The sequence below is a fragment of the Carcharodon carcharias genome, chromosome 13 (assembly GCF_017639515.1).
Source record: "Carcharodon carcharias isolate sCarCar2 chromosome 13, sCarCar2.pri, whole genome shotgun sequence".
Lineage (NCBI taxonomy): Eukaryota > Metazoa > Chordata > Chondrichthyes > Lamniformes > Lamnidae > Carcharodon > Carcharodon carcharias.
In genome coordinates, this window is record NC_054479.1 from 52,306,724 (window position 1) to 52,322,335 (window position 15,612).

A 15,612-nucleotide genomic window follows, 5' to 3' on the forward strand; every position below is an offset into this window, starting at 1 on the left:
TCCAGTTCTGATCACAAGGGGGTTTCATGGTAAGTACTGATGGTATAGGCATAGCCCTAAATAAAAGACACTGACTATTCACAGGAGCAACCAAACCCAGCGTTTGAGATACAGCAGACTCTAAAGTTGTAACAATTTAAAATTAAAATGCCACCGTACAGGTAATAATCCACAAAGGGAATTTACTTGATACCAGCAACATAGGAATTCTACTATTCTACCAAGTATTTAATCATCTCAGACTGTACATCATTAGTAACTTCCATCCTCTGCTCTTAATCAAATACCATCTGATTTGCTGTCTATAAAAGAAAAAGACAGATGATTTTTCAGTTTGTCAGGCAGACACAGTCAGTGGGCCTGGGATCAGTCCACTGCCCACGATTAACCCCTCGACTGCGATTTCACATTGGGAGGGCCAATTGAGGCCTGCCCAGGGTGAAACGCGGCTCCTCACTGGTCAGGAAGGGCTGAGCGGGGGCGGGGGCCTGTTGACTGCCAGGTCCAATGCTGACCCAGCGGTCGCTTTTAAAATGGTGCAGGCAGCCCCGGAAGGCTCCCACGGGAGAACCTCTGTCTCGTTACTAAACGTGATGGAGTCAAGCGCAGCTGGAGACGCCAGGCGGGAAGGCTGGTCAGGTGCAGTGTCTCATGCCGGATGTGAGTGGCTTGATACTTTATTGCACAGGCATTGAGTCGACTTTTGGTTCAAGTGAAAGGGTCATTTCAGACATCCGGGGTGGGGGTGGCAGCCCTGGCTTGAGGTGGAAGCAGATCTTTGGCAGCCTAGCTGAAGGAGCGTTGGATCAAAGTGTTCCTGCCTCCCTAGAGGTAACCGAGGTCTGTCTCCATGCCCTTGGCGTTCTCCTAACTGTGCTCATCTGTGGCCTGTGCAGCTGCATCAAGATCCCCTTCCTCCAGTGGGTCCCCCCTTGCTGGTGCCAGATCGTGGAGTGCGCAGCATGCAACCACAATCAGTGACACCTGCTCTGGGGGGAGGGGTGGGGGGGGGGGGTGGTATTGTAGTGCTCCCCCTGAATGGTCAAGGGATCAGAAGTGTACCTTGAGAAAACCTATGGTCCTCCATCATCACCCTTGTGGAGGTATGACTCCTATTGTAATGCTGCTCTGCCTCTGTTCTTGGGTGGTGGAGAGGCATCGTGAGCCACCTCTTCAACAGATAGCTCTGGTCACCCAGCAGCCATCCATCAAGTTGGGTTGGAGCATTGAACAGCCTCGGCACCTGGGAGTGTCTCAGGCTGTGCACATCATAGAAACATAGAAAATAGGAGCAGGAGTAGGCCATTCGGCCCTTCAAGCCTGATCTGCCATTCATTATGATCATGGCTGATCATCCAACTCAACAGCCTGCTCCTGCTTTCTCCCCATATCCTTTGATCCCTTTCGCCCCAAGAGCTATATCTAACTCCTTCTTGAAAACATACAATATTTTGGCCTCAACTACTTTGTGGTAGCGAATTCCACAGGCTCACCACTCTGGGTGAAGAAATTTCTCCTCATCTCAGTCCTAAATGGTCTACTCCATATCCTCAAACTGTGATCATCATGGGAACTGCCAAGGTATCTTGCACAGACTTGCAGAATCTGCATCCTGTGGTCATGCACTATCTGCACTTTCATGGAGTGGAATCACTTCCTTTTGACGACAGCAGCCGGCTGACCTGCTGGTGCCACTTGGCCACGTGTGCGCAGTCGATGGCACCCTGTATGCAGGGGAACCCAGCAATTGCTGGAAAGCCTCTGGCTCACTCAGCCTGGCTGCCTCGTCCGCATGGTAAAGAATAAAAGGTCAGTACCCACATGAACAGAGCTTCTGTCATCAACTTGATGCAACTGTGGACAACTGATTGGGAGACTCCTCACAGATCCCCCACTGACACCTGGAAAGAGCCAGAGGCATAGAAGTTGAGGGCCACTGTGACCTTCAGAGCCACTGGCATGGGGTGTCCAACCACAATCGGAGCAGATCTCAGGCCCAATCATCGGGCAAATGGAGTTCACTGTCTCCCTTGAGAGGCGGAGCTTCCTACAGCATTGCACCTCAGACATAGCAGTAGCTGCATCACTGCCTGTAAATTCTGGCAACAAGATAGTGGCATCTTCTGTGGCCCCCTATGCCTTGGACTTCCTACTGGCCCTGTGCCTCTCCTCTCACAGGTCCCTCCCCTGGAAGCTGCAATGGGACTGGCCTCCTTTTCCTTCTGCCCCTCTTCCTCCTCAGAGGAGGTGCCACCAGCTGAGACCACAATCTCTATTACCAGGGTAAGGGAAGGTTGTCTGATACCTAAAAGAGTCCACACGGTCTGAATCTTCAGGGGCCTTGGAGACACCAATAACTCCTGAAACGAAGTCTGGAAATACTAAGAATGAAGCCCTGAACAGAGGAGATGAAGTTGCCAAGTACCAATAAGCAACCAATCTCCAAAACTCCTTGCTACTCACCCTGGCAATGCTGCTGACCCTTTTTATCCCACCCTTGGTGGAGATGTAGCAAATTGTCAGCTGCCCGCCTGGCCATTTTGCCCGTGTGACTAGTGTGAAATCACACTGGCAACGTAACATCTAGCTTCATTGCCTTTTTAAACAGCCTTAACTGGCCTTGTAATTGATGGCGGGCACGGCTCCAACCGAAATGTCATGCGAGTGCACACCCAACGTCATCACACGCTATTTTACACAAGCAGCTCTGGTACACGCCTGACCACTCAGCGAAAAATTCTGCCCAAAGCTGCTCCAGCAGCAACTTATTATCTCACATTAAATGTACAATTACCCATGTATGAAAAAGCTGAACCTCAAATCCACGTGAGCAAAATATACTAAATTTGGGCCACCTGGCATCAATCAGACCTTATACTAAAAAGAAGCTCACATGATATTTATCCACAGGGGGAGACCACATGATATTCGCTAAAGGCTTCAGCTCTCTCTCTTCTACATTCTACATATACTCATGTGGTTTCCATCTACATTTCTTTTTATAATAGTTATAACCCTCTAGTTCTTAAATTTACAATGGTCTATAGCTATCTCTTAAGATTTTATCTTAGAAGGGGAGGGAGGCCATATGACAAAACAGCAGCCTTTGTTGTAAATCTATAATTAGATAAGAAATGCCACATGATAAAACCTCTTACAGATCAAAGAACTTATAAAAATATTGAACATTACACAGATAAAGTAATTGTGTACAATATATGAAGAGATTAGTTCAAGCAAATCAACTAATTAAGTCATTTTGTGATTTGAAACTTGTATAAGCTTGGACTGTATGTGACCCATTGCCTGTCAGGATTTTATGTACTATGCAGTTAAATAATTGATTTACTTTTAGACTGCTCTGCAAGGAATCTAATGTATTCCTCAGAGAACAGAAAGGATAAACTTGCAGCTGACTTCAAGCATTCTAAAACCTGATTTTACACAAGACTAGAGTCATCAGTATAGAAACAGCCAGAGAAGCTTCATTTTTCTGTCATTAACATTTTCTGATGTAAGACTAAGTTGAGGAAAGCTAAGGTTATATTTCAGTGATATAAAAAGCTCACAGTACAACTGAAACCAGTGAAGTTCTAAGAGTCACAATTTACACTCCTTTTAAGAGGCAAACGCGACTGCAGCATCTGCATTCCAGAATTTTACCAATTCATTAATAATGAAATTGCACTCTGGGCGGTAGTTTTATTTGGATTATGTTTCCTATGCTGATGTTCTTGTCAAAATTAAGCATGGGGAAGACAGAACCATTGGGCAAGATCTAGACTGTCGGTGGTTGGGGGGGTGCGGGGGGTGGTGGCAGTGGATTCGTGTGCATGACGGGTATTAAATCCCCTTAAAATGACATCAGGTTAGGGACCCTGGCACCATTCCACTCACTTGTGGGTTTCACCCAGGCGGGTTTACTAGTGAGTGAATGTGGAAAATCCCTTGGATCTGTTGAATAGGAATGTAATATCCAAATAAGTAATTAACTTCTATTTTAACTGAGCATTTTGGTACATTGGGAAGTGCTTCTTCAGCAAAACCGAAGAGTGCTCATGCTGTCTAGGTGAAAGGATGGTAATTCACAACACTTCTTCTGAGAAAGTGCTTTCACTACTTGAAAAGTGGTTTCTAATTTCTTGGAAGACAATTTAACCTTTCTTGAACTTCATTCACCTTGATCTGCAATTCCTGCTGCTAGCCTTCACTACAGCAAGGCAGCAGCTTATGCAGCTCCACCTTGGTACTTGGATAGAGAACAAGAGGAGCAGCAGCAGCACCACCACCACCAGCAAGAGCAATGCCAGCAACAGCTTCCTTTTCCTCAGCCACATGCCTCTCCTCAGAGGGGATGGACATTGAGATCCAGCTTCAAGGAGCTGAGACCCTCAACACAGGGTCTACAGGCAAAGGATCAGCTCTCTCGACATGTCTGAGCACCAGCACCTCAAGGAGACACAGGGTCACATGGCAGGTCGCTGCTGATACCTGCAGCCTTCTGGAACAAGACCTCCTTCCCAGCGGATCAAGTGAGTATGCATCAAAAACAGAAAATGCTGGAAAAACTGAGCAGGTCCAACAGCATCTGTAAAAGGAAAAACAGTTAACATTGAGTCCATGTGACTCTTCATCAGAGCTAAAGAGAAGTAAAAATGTGATGCAAGTATGCATCATCAGTGGCTGACAAAGTGGATGTCACCGCAGGGCCACCTGAAACCACCCCATCCCTTTACTTGGATCTCTGCCTTTCCCTGAAGCTCTGAACTTTCTTCTCCTGCAAGGAAAGGGTATGAAAAGTGGATTGTGTAGAGAGGGAAGGATATTACTTGTGCAGAGTGACTGTGAGAATTGACAATTGAGAACCAAGCTGGATACAGGAGGTTCAGAAGGGATGTGAAAAAGCAAACACGAGAAGCAAAGAAGGATTATGAAAAAAGACTGGCAGTGAACATAAGGAAATCAAGTATTCTATAAGCACATCAATAGTAAAAAAGGAGTAGGGATCAAAAAGAGGATTTAAATGAATACTTTGCATCTATCTTTACCTACGAGGCAAATGCTGCCCAGGTCACGATGACAGGTCACTAGAAATGTTTAAAATTGATAAGGAGGAGATATTAGATAAGCTGTCGTTAGTTAAAGTTGATAAGGCACTGGGACCAGATGAGATGCATCCAAGAATATCGAAGGAAGTGAAAGTGGAAATTGCAGAGGTACTGGCAATAATCTTTCAATGTTCCCTGAATTCGGGGAGGTGCCAGAGGACTGGAGAATTGCAAACATTACACCTTTGTTCAAAAAGATTGTCAAGATCTGCCCTGCAATTACAGACTAGCCAGTTTAACTTTGGTGGTGGGGAAGCTTCCAGAAACTATTAATTCTATCCCAAATAATTATCACATGGAAAAATGGGGATTGATTCGTAAGAGTCAGCATGGATTTGTTAAAGGAAAATTGTGTCTTACTAACTTGCTGGAGTTTCTTGAAGAGGTAACAGATGGTTTATGAGGACAAGGCCGGTGACAGGATGTATATGGACTTCCAAAAAGCGTTTGACACAGTGCCACACTACAGACTTGTGAGAAGTTATAGCTCATGGAATAAAAAGGGACAGTTATCGACTTGGATACAAAATTGGCTGAGGGATAGGAAACAGAGTAATGGTTATTAGGAATTTTTTGGACTGGAATAAAATTTGTAGTGGAGTTCCCCAGGGGTCAGTATTGGGACCCTTGCTTTTCCTGATATATAAAAAAATGATCTAGATCTTGGTGTGCAGGGGCCAATTTCAAAGTTTACAGATGACACAAAACTTGGGAGAATTGTAAATCATGAGGAGGGCAGTGTAGAACTTCAAAAGGACATAGGCACATTGGTGGAGTAGGCAGATAAGTAACAGCTGAAGTTCAATATGGAAAAGTTTGAGGTGATACACTTTGGTACAAAGAACATGGAAAGACAGTATAAAATAAAGGATACTATTCTAAAGGGTGTGCAGGAGCAAATAGGCCTGGGTGTTTATGTCCATAAGTCATTAAAGATGGCAGAGCAGGTAGAGAGCTGTTTCTAAAGCATACAGTATTCTGGGCTTCACAATAGGGGCATAGAGCACAAGAAGAGGGAGATTATGATAAACTTATATAAATCTCTGGTTAGACTTCAGCTGGAATATTGTGTACAGTTCTGGATGCCACATTATAGGAAGGATGTGAATGCATTGGAGAGAGTGTTGAAGAGGCTTATAAGAATGGTTCCAGGGATGAGATACTTCAGTTATGAGGAAATATTGGAGAAGCTAGAACTGTTTTTCTTGGAGAAGAGAAAGCTGAGAGGAGACTTGACTGAAGTTTTCAAAATCCTGAGGGGTCTGGATAGAGTAGATAGGGAGAAACTGTTCTCACTCGTAAATGGATAGAGAACCAGACAGTACAGTTCTAAAGTGTTTTGCAACAGAAGCAAATGTGAGATGAGAAAAAAATGTTTTCACACAGCAAGTAGTTAGAGTTTGGAATGCACTCTCTGGAAGTGTGGTGGAGACAGGTGCGATTGAGGCATTCAAGGAGGCATTGGATGATTATTTTAACAGAAACAATGTGCAGGCTATGGGGTAAGGCAGCAGATTTTAAAACTTAGTGCCAATGCTCAGAGCCAGTGCAGACATGATGGGCCAAATGCTTCCTTCTACACCATAATAATTCTGTGATTCAGTGAGGCATGGGTGTGAGATGGCACAAAGATGAAGGTGAGTGTTGGCTGCTGAGATGGGGATTTGAGGAGGTGCCTGTAGAGAGGGAAGGTTGGAGTGCAGGGTGTGATAGTCTGAGGAGTGCGTGCAGGGGAAAGCCACAGACCGGTACTTAATCCAGGTGACGGAGGTCTTGCTGTCTGCTGGAGAGCTGGCAAGAACTCTGCATCACCTCCTTTGGGGAAGGCCCACCATATTAAGTGTCACCTCCTTTGGGGAAGGCCCACCATATTAAGTGTCAATCAGGTATTTATCTAGTCAGCAGCCAGGAGCCTGGGGGTGGAAAACCTAGCCCAGACAGCTCCGGGAGCCTGCAAGCATTCATAACAAGATTTGCCTTTCAGGTTCCCCCAGCAATGATGACACCAGTGGTTGAATACCAGACGAATTGGCCACAGGGCAGGAAGGCTGTTGATCAGCCTTTCCACCCTGGGCTTAATCAGGGCAGAGGGACATAGTAGGCCATTCAGCCCATCCAATTAGATCATGGCTGATCATCGACCTCAACACCACTTTCCTGCGCTATATCCCTTGATGTTATTGGTTCCCAGAAATCTATCGATTTGTGTTTTGAACATGCTCAATGAATGAGCTTCTACAGCCCTATGGGGTAGACAATTCCAAAGATTCACCCTCTGAGTAAAGAAATTGCTCCTCAGCTCCTTAGTCTTAAATGGCCTACCCTTACCCTTAGATAATGTACCCTGGTTTTAGATTCATCAGCCAGAGGAAAGGCAGCTCCCCACCTGGCACCCTCCTGCCCAATTAAATGCCCCCTCTGCCTCAAATTCACCTTGGGGGTGGGCATTTTTTTTTTAAAAAAGTTCATTCATGGGATGTAGGTTTCGCTGGCTGGGCCAGCATATATTGCGCATCCCTAGTTGCCCTTGAGAAGGCAATGGTGAGCTGCCTTCTTGAACTGCTGCAGTCCTTGTGGTGTAGGTACACCCAGTGCTGGTAGGGAGGGAGTTCCAGGATTTTGACCCAGCAGTGAAGGAATGGTGATATTTTCCAAGTCAGGATGGTGAGTGACTTGGAGGGGAACTTCCAGATGGTGGTGTTCCCATCTATCTGTTGCCCTTGTCCTTCTAGATAGTAGTGGTTGTGGGTTTAGAAGGTGCTGTCTATGGAGCCTTGGTGAATTCCTGCAGTGCATCTTGTAGATGGTACTCACTGCTGCCACTGTGCATCGGTGGTGGAGGGAGTGAATGTTTGTGGATGTGGTGCCAAGTAGACTGCTTTGTCCTGGATGGTGTTGTGTGAGTGTTGTGGGAGCTGCACTCATCCAGGCAAGTTGGGAATGTTCCATCACTCCTGACTTGTGCCCTATAGATGGTGGACAGGCTTTGGGGAGTCAGGAGGTGAGTTACTCGCCACACGATTCCTAGCTTTCGACCTGCTCTTGTATCCACAGTATTTAAATGGCTTGTCCAGTTCAGTTTCTGGTGAATGGTAACCTCCAGGATGTTGATAGCGGGGGGGGATTCAGGATGGTAATGCCATTGAATGTCTTGTTGGAGATGGTCATTGCCTGGCACTTGTGTGGCACAAATGTTACTTGCCAATTGTCAGCCCAAGCCTGGATATTGTCTAGGTCTTGCTGCAATTGGACATGGACTGCTTCAGTATCTGAGGAGTCACGAATGGTGTTGAACATTGTTCAGTCATCAGCAAACATCCCCACTTCTGACCTTATGATGGAATGAAGGTCATTGATGAAGTAGCTGAAGATGGTTGGGCAGAGGACACTACCCTGAAGAATTCCTGCAGTGATGTCCTGGAGCTGAGATGACTGACCAACAACCACAATCATCTTCCTTGGTGCTAGGTATGACTCTAACCAGTAGAGAGTTCTCCCCGATTCCCATCGACTCCAGTTTTGCTAGGGCTCCTTGATGCCACACTCGGTCAAACATGGCCTTGATATCAAGGGCAGTCACTCTCACCTCAGCTCAGGAGTTCAACTTTTTTGTCATGTTTGAATTAAGGCTGTAACGACATCAAGAGTTGATTGGCCCTGGTGGAACTCAAACTGGGTGTCAGAGTGTGAGGCTTGGCACTTGAAAGTGCTATGCCATTCACACCTCCTGATGTCCTAGAACCTCTTGGAACACAGTTTACAAATTGAAGGGACCATAATGCTGCTGCACATTTACTTGGCCTCTTCCATGGACGCATGAGAGACTGGTCTCTTTTCTCGTCCTTGCAAACACCTCGCTTCAGTCCCTCAGATCCCACAGCAGAATCTCCAGATAAGAGTGAGAGACTCCAGGGGGCAGCCTTCCCAGGTCTCCTTTCCATCCCTGTGGTTGCTGCAGCTTCAGGAATCTATTTCAGTCCACTTCAGCCATTCTGACCTCTGCTTGGGGTCCCTCTGGCTTAGTCCTTCAGCCCATCTGCCTTATCTGATTGGGCGGGAAACCCAGAAGTGGCATGGCCCAGTTAAAGAGCCCTGACAAAGCTCATATCTTTGACAGATGGTTTCCTGAACTGCTACAAACCTCTGATATGGGTTAGTTGAAATAAAATTCTGTGCATTGTCTTTAACCTCTGCCACAAACTCCTTTCCCAAGCCATCAACTTCATCCCCCTCTGGCCATTGCTTCAGCTGAACTGAACTATTCATCATATTTGACCAACCCAGAGCTGAGTTTCCTGGCCTGTCACCATACCATTACAAGACCACCTAATTCCACTTCTGTACTATCCCTAGTTTCTGCCTCTTCCTCAGCTCATCAGCTGCAGAAAGCCTCACCGGTGCCTTTGTTAACTCCAGATTCAAGTATTCCAATGCTTTCTTGACCAGCCTCCCATCTTACATCCGATTACACCAGGTAAACATGAACCTAAGCAAAACTGCTCCTTGTATCCTAACTTGACTAGGCCCTGTTCACCCATCAGTCCATGCTTGCTGACCTACACCAGCACTTGGTCCAACAATGCCTCAAATTTAAATTTCTCATCCTCATTTTCAAATCCCTCCATGGCCTAACCCCTCCCTATCTCTCTAAACTTTTCCAGCACTACAACTTTCCAAGAACTCTGTTCCTCCAACTCTGACTTCTTTACATGTTTCAGCTTCCTTTGCCCCAGTATTGGCAGCTGTGCCTTTAACTGTCAAAGCCCCAAGCTCTGGAATTTTCCCACTAAACTTCACCTCTTCCTCCGCCTTTACGACACTCTATAAAACCAAACTCTTTGGCAAGCTATTGGTTACCCAACCCAATATCTCCTCCATCAGGTCAGTGTCAATTTTTGTACGATTAGATTTCTATGAAATGTCCTGGGATATTTTACAATGTTAAAAGGTGCTATATAAATGCATGTTGTTATGTTGGATCGTGATTCCAGTGGCATCAAAGGGGCTGGTGTACCTCCTGTACCTGCTGCTCTCCTGTAGCCCAAAATGAGATTTCCATCTCTTCTCCTTTTCATTCTAACTCAAATTCAGTTGAGAATTATTCATTTATAAAAAGGAACCATTTCTCAGGAATTCAGGCATTAAATATTAGGATCTGCCACAAAGTAGTAATCTCCTCCTCACCCTCCAACTGACCGAAGCTGTACCAATGGCCAGAATTTTACCCTCTGGGTGTGCCTTGAGGTCAGTGTGGCTGGAAATGGATATAAAACCCACTTCTGACCAAGATCGCTCTATGAATGTGATCTTATGCTGGGTGGCCAATTAAGGCCTGCCCAGCGTGAAACACGACTACCGCACATGGCAGGAGCAGAGATGACTGACCTCCTACAACCACAGCCATCTTCCTTTGTGCTACATACGACTCCAACCAGTGGAGAGCTCTCTTTCCGCCCCCCCCCGGCCAATTCCCATTGACTGCAGCTTTGCTAGGGCCCCTCGATGCCACTCAGTCAAATGCTGCCTTGGTGTCAAGGACAGTCACTCTCACCTCACTTTGGAAGTTCAGCTCTTTTGTCCATGTTTGAACCAAGGCCAGGTGAGGTCAGGAGCTGAGTGACCCTGGTGAAACCCAAACTGGGCGTCAGTGGCCAAGTTATTGCTAGGCAAGTGCTGCTTGATAGCACTGTCAATGATCCTTTCCATTACTTTACTAATGATCAGGAGTAGACTGATGGAGCAGTAATTGGCCAGTTGGATTTGTCCTGCTTTTTGTGTACAGGATGTACCTGGGCAATTTTCCACATAGCCCGGTAGATGTCAGTGTTGTAGCTGTACTGAAATAACTTGGCTAGGGGCACGGTAAGTTCTGGAGCACAAGCCTTCAGTACTATTGCCAGAATATTGGTCAGGGCCAATAGCCTTTGCAGTATCCAGTGCCTTCAGCCGTTTCTTGATATCACACGGAGTGAATTGAATTGGCTGAAGCCTGGCATCCGTGATGCTCCAGAGGAAGCAGAGATAGATAATTCACTCGGCACTTCTGGTTGAAGATTCTAGCAAATCATTGAGGATGGGGATATTTGTGGAGCCTCCTCCTCCAGTGAGTCATTTATTTGCCTACCACCATTCACAAATGGATGTGGCAGGATTGCAGAGCTTAGATCTGATCAGTTGGTTGTCGGATCGCTTAGCTCTGTCAATTACTTGCTGCTTATGCTGTTTGGCACACAAGTAGTCCTGTGTTGTAGCTGCACCAGGTTGACACCTCATTTTAAGGAATGCCTGGTGCTGGTACTGGCATGCCCTCCTGTGCTCTTCATTGAACCAGGGTTAATCCCCTGGCTTGATGGTAATGGTAGAGTGGGGGATATGCTGGGCCATGAGGTTACAGATTGTGTTCGAGTACAATTCTGTTGCTGCTGATGGCCCACAGCGCCTTATGGATGCCCAGTATTGAGTTACTTGATCTGTTCGAAATCTCTCATTTAGCACGGTGGTAGTGCCATGATGGAAAGTATCCTCAACGTGAAGGCAGGATTTCATCTCCACAACTGCAGTGGTCACTCCTGCTGATACTGTCATGGACAGATGCATCTGCAGCAGGCAGGTTGGTGAGGATGAGGTCAACTATGTTTTTCCCTCTTGTTGGTGCCCTCATCACCTGCCACAGACCCAGTCTAGGAGCTATGTCCTTCAGGACTCGGCCAGCAGTAATGCGACTGAGCCACTCAGTGATGGACATCGAGGTCCCCCACCTAGAGTACATTCTGTGCCCCTGCCACCCTCAGTGCTTCATCCAAGTGGCATTCAATATGGAGGAGCACTGGAGGGCGGTACGTGGTAATTAGCAGGAGGTTTCCTTGCCCATGTTTGACCAGATGCCATGAGACTTAATGTGGTTCAGAGCTGATGTTGAGGACTCCCAGCATAGCTCCCTCCCGACTGTATACCACTGTGCTGCCACCTCTGCTGGGTCTGTCCTGCCAGTGGTACAGGACAGAGCCAGGAATGGTGATGGTGCTGTCACGATTCCATGAGGATGACTACGCTAGACTGTTGCTTGACTAATCTGTGTAGTCTCAATTTTGGTCCAACTGGCTAGCCAAATTCTCGATGTGTGCGCCAAAATTGACCCCAGATGTTAGTAAGGAGGATTTTGCAGGGTCAACAGGGTTGAGCTTGCTGTTATCATTTCCAGTGCCTAGGCTTTTTGAGGCTTAACAGTTTGGTTGAGTGGCTTGCGAGGCCATTTCAGAGTCAACTGCATTGATGTGGGTCTGGTGTCACATGCAGGCCAGACTAGGTAAGGATGGCAGATTTCCTTCTCTAAAGGATACTAGTGAACCAGATGGGTTTTTAAATAACAATGGTTTCATGATCCACCATCTGCCGTGGCAGGATTCAAACCCAGGTCCCCAGAGCATTACCTTGGGTCTCTGGATTACTAGTCCAGCGACACTACCACTACGCCAGAGCGACTGCAAGTCCAACAGTAAGGTGTGGTTTTGATATTTTAATCAATCACGAGGAACTTCAATCAGAATTTTACATAAAACAGTAACAGGAGTAGTTTTGAATTGAGTTGTTTTAGTTCAAAGGGGAATATATGCAAGTTCTAAAAAGATGTAAGTAAGGTAACCATGGGGTAAATTTATTTTTTATAGCATAAGAGCTAGGGTAAAGAAACAAGTTTAATCAATTCTGGGAAGAAAGCATTTCTGAAGAGACTGGTTGAGGCAATAGAGAGATCAAAGGGAAAGGAACGCATTTAAGGAAATACTGAAGCCTATGAGGGGGTAGCTATTTAGATCTCCCAGAAGACAGCAGGATAGCTGGTCAGAACTCCAAGAAGATAGTATGAACAAGGCAGACCAGGAGAACCTCAAGAGGACACCAAGGAAAAAAGTCTGTGGTAAAAATTACTGGAATTTTATAGATTTTAAAATATATAGCATAGTTGCTGAACAGAAAAAGGGGACCATTAACTCTGAGGGTAGTTAATTTAAGAATTTGTGGAACTGTTTTAAAGTAATGTTTACCATGTGAAGCCATTCTTGTATTTTAAGTTTTATTGGGTCTTTTTTCCCTATTTTCTTTTATAAATATTCACTTTGCTATAAAATCATCACAAGTAGTCAGGGACATCATTTCCTGATTTCAGAGCCTCTTCTCATGCTATACAAATCACAAAAAACATTTTGACAGCTGTTTCAAGTTTCCCTCTGGGATTTGGGCAGCTCAGCATTTACCATTGGTCATGTCATAACAGCATTACATCAAATAAATATTCAGTAACATCTATTTTGATTTGATCACAATGGGACTCAGTTTTCTTGGCCCTACTTTCCCAAACTCTTGTTACAGAATAACACCAAATCATTGTGTCCCATTTAGCCGTTGAACACCCCCTCAAGGCAATTAGGGATGGTCAATAAATGCTGACCTTTCCAGGGATTCTCACTTCCCATGAATTAATAAAACAAGAGATTCTATTCTAGTAAGGTTCAACTTGCTCCCTAATTAAAATGGCTTGCTTAAAATGAGATCCACCCCACTGTCTTACATACAAACATACAAATTAGAAGCAGGAGTAGGTTACTCAGATCCTCGAGCCTGCTCCGCCATTCAATAAGATCATGGCTGATCCAACTGTAACATCGAACCCACATTCCTGCCTACCCCTGCTAACCAAGAATCTAACTACCTCTGCCTTAAAAATATTCAAAGACTCTGCTTCCACCGCCTCTTGAGGGGCAGAGTTCCAAAGACTCTCAACCTTCCGAGAGAAAAATATTCTTCTCATCTGTCTTCTCTGGACTGCTTTCAACGTACTTGCATCTTTCCACCATTGCCCTATATAACTGAAGCATAACCTCCCTACTTTTGTATTCAATTGCCCTCACAATAAATGATAGGAAAGCTGATAGAATACTAATTACTTGCTGTACCTGCATACTAACCTTTTGTGATTCATGCGCTAGGACACTCAGATCCCTCTGCATTTCAGAGCTGCGCCGGCAGAATGTCCTGTCTTCTCGCCGGGAGTCTCTCACACTGCCTGTTTCACCATTCGAGTTGCGGTTACTTCTTTGATAGGGCGGTGTCTACACCTAGGGAGGGACAACTGACATTCTTTCGGGGGTTAGGCTTTGCTCAGTTGTCTATTGTAAATGTACAGGAGCACAGTTTGGGCGGGACGCCTCGGAAGATGGAAAGGCAGGTCACACCTGCGGAGAAAAAGACAACTCGAACTTTTCATGCGTGGGCGCAAACGGATTTAATCCTTTCCACTGCCGATGCCTGAACTGAACGTTGGTCAATCTCATCTGTTAACGAGCAGCCTCTCGTGACTAAAGCTCAACTTTCTGGCTGCGTCCGGTCTCCCTGGGCCCGAACTCCACAGTCCAAACGGACACGGTCCAGGCCACGGGGTTTGACTGTGTTCCAGACATTTCATTGGTCGAAGCTATTGAAAGTGCGACGGGCAGATAAAGCCTTGGCAAAGAGGGAAAAGTTCACAAGAAGATGAAGATTGTGTGTGAAGTATGTAACCCGAGAGCAGCCGGGTGAAAGTTTCTATCTTTGACTGTGTAACTTACCCTGCCCGAATCCTCTTCACTTGCCTTCACCAGGCGCTCCCGCTCAATGGTTTCAATCATCCGGACCTCTGAAAGAAAGTTCCTCTTTCTCACCTCTCCAGCCCGTCACTTAAAAAGAAAACGCCAGCAATCGGACAGCCTTTATTGCAATCCTAGTAACAACTCCCAACGTTAGCCGCTCTTTTATGCCCTGAATTAACTTATTGTCTGTAAATTTTAAACACCCAGTACCTTTCGCCTATGAAGATGCTCTTCGCGTTCACGACATTCCATTGCTGCATAAGGAGTTTGATCACAGTTTTATGTTAACGTTACTCCTTTTATTCTTAACCCGACCATGGAAGTAACACCCTCCCGACCACCATTGGACCTTGGACCAAACGAGCACATGTCACAGAAATCAAGCACCAACCACAGTGAACTCTGCCAATGAGCACCTGCCCAACTTGGTAAACTATTAAGATATCCCGTGCACTTTTTAGCAGTAAAAAGAAAAGACTTGCATTTATTTAGCATCTTTCATGGCCTCAGTCAGGACTTTCCTAAAGCATTTCCAGCCACGTACTTTTGAAGTGCAGTCCCTGTTGTGATGCAGGAAAGGCGGCAGACTATGTGTACCCAGCAAAGGGCCATGAGCAGTAATCTGAGAAAGAAATATCAGCCAGGATAGCTGGAAGACTGACCTGTTCTTCTTCAAAATAGTGCAGTGGAATGTATTAGCCCAGAGAGCAGACAAGGCCTCAGCTGAACCTGGCATCTGAAAGGCAGCGCTGTGGAGATGGCAGCACTCCCTCAGTACCACCCTTGAGTGTTAGCTTAGCATTTTGTGCTGGAGCCTCCAGTGTGGGACTTGAATCCATGGCTGAAAGAATAGGATCTTTTAGGCCTAATATCAATAAGTT

The 15,612-nt window shown here is 45.8% G+C and overlaps 1 protein-coding gene across 1 annotated transcript in view; it reads right to left on the bottom strand.

The window, feature by feature from the left end:
* The window catches only part of slc2a11b (solute carrier family 2 member 11b), an 85,681-nt gene extending 70,880 nt beyond the window's left edge, over positions 1-14,801 (bottom strand). Inside the window, exon 1 of the mRNA XM_041203314.1 lies at positions 14,711-14,801. Coding sequence (XP_041059248.1) covers positions 14,711-14,770 — 60 coding nt within the window. The 5' untranslated portion in view covers positions 14,771-14,801. The remainder of the gene's footprint in view (positions 1-14,710) is intronic.
* Positions 14,802-15,612: the final 811 nt, after the last annotated feature.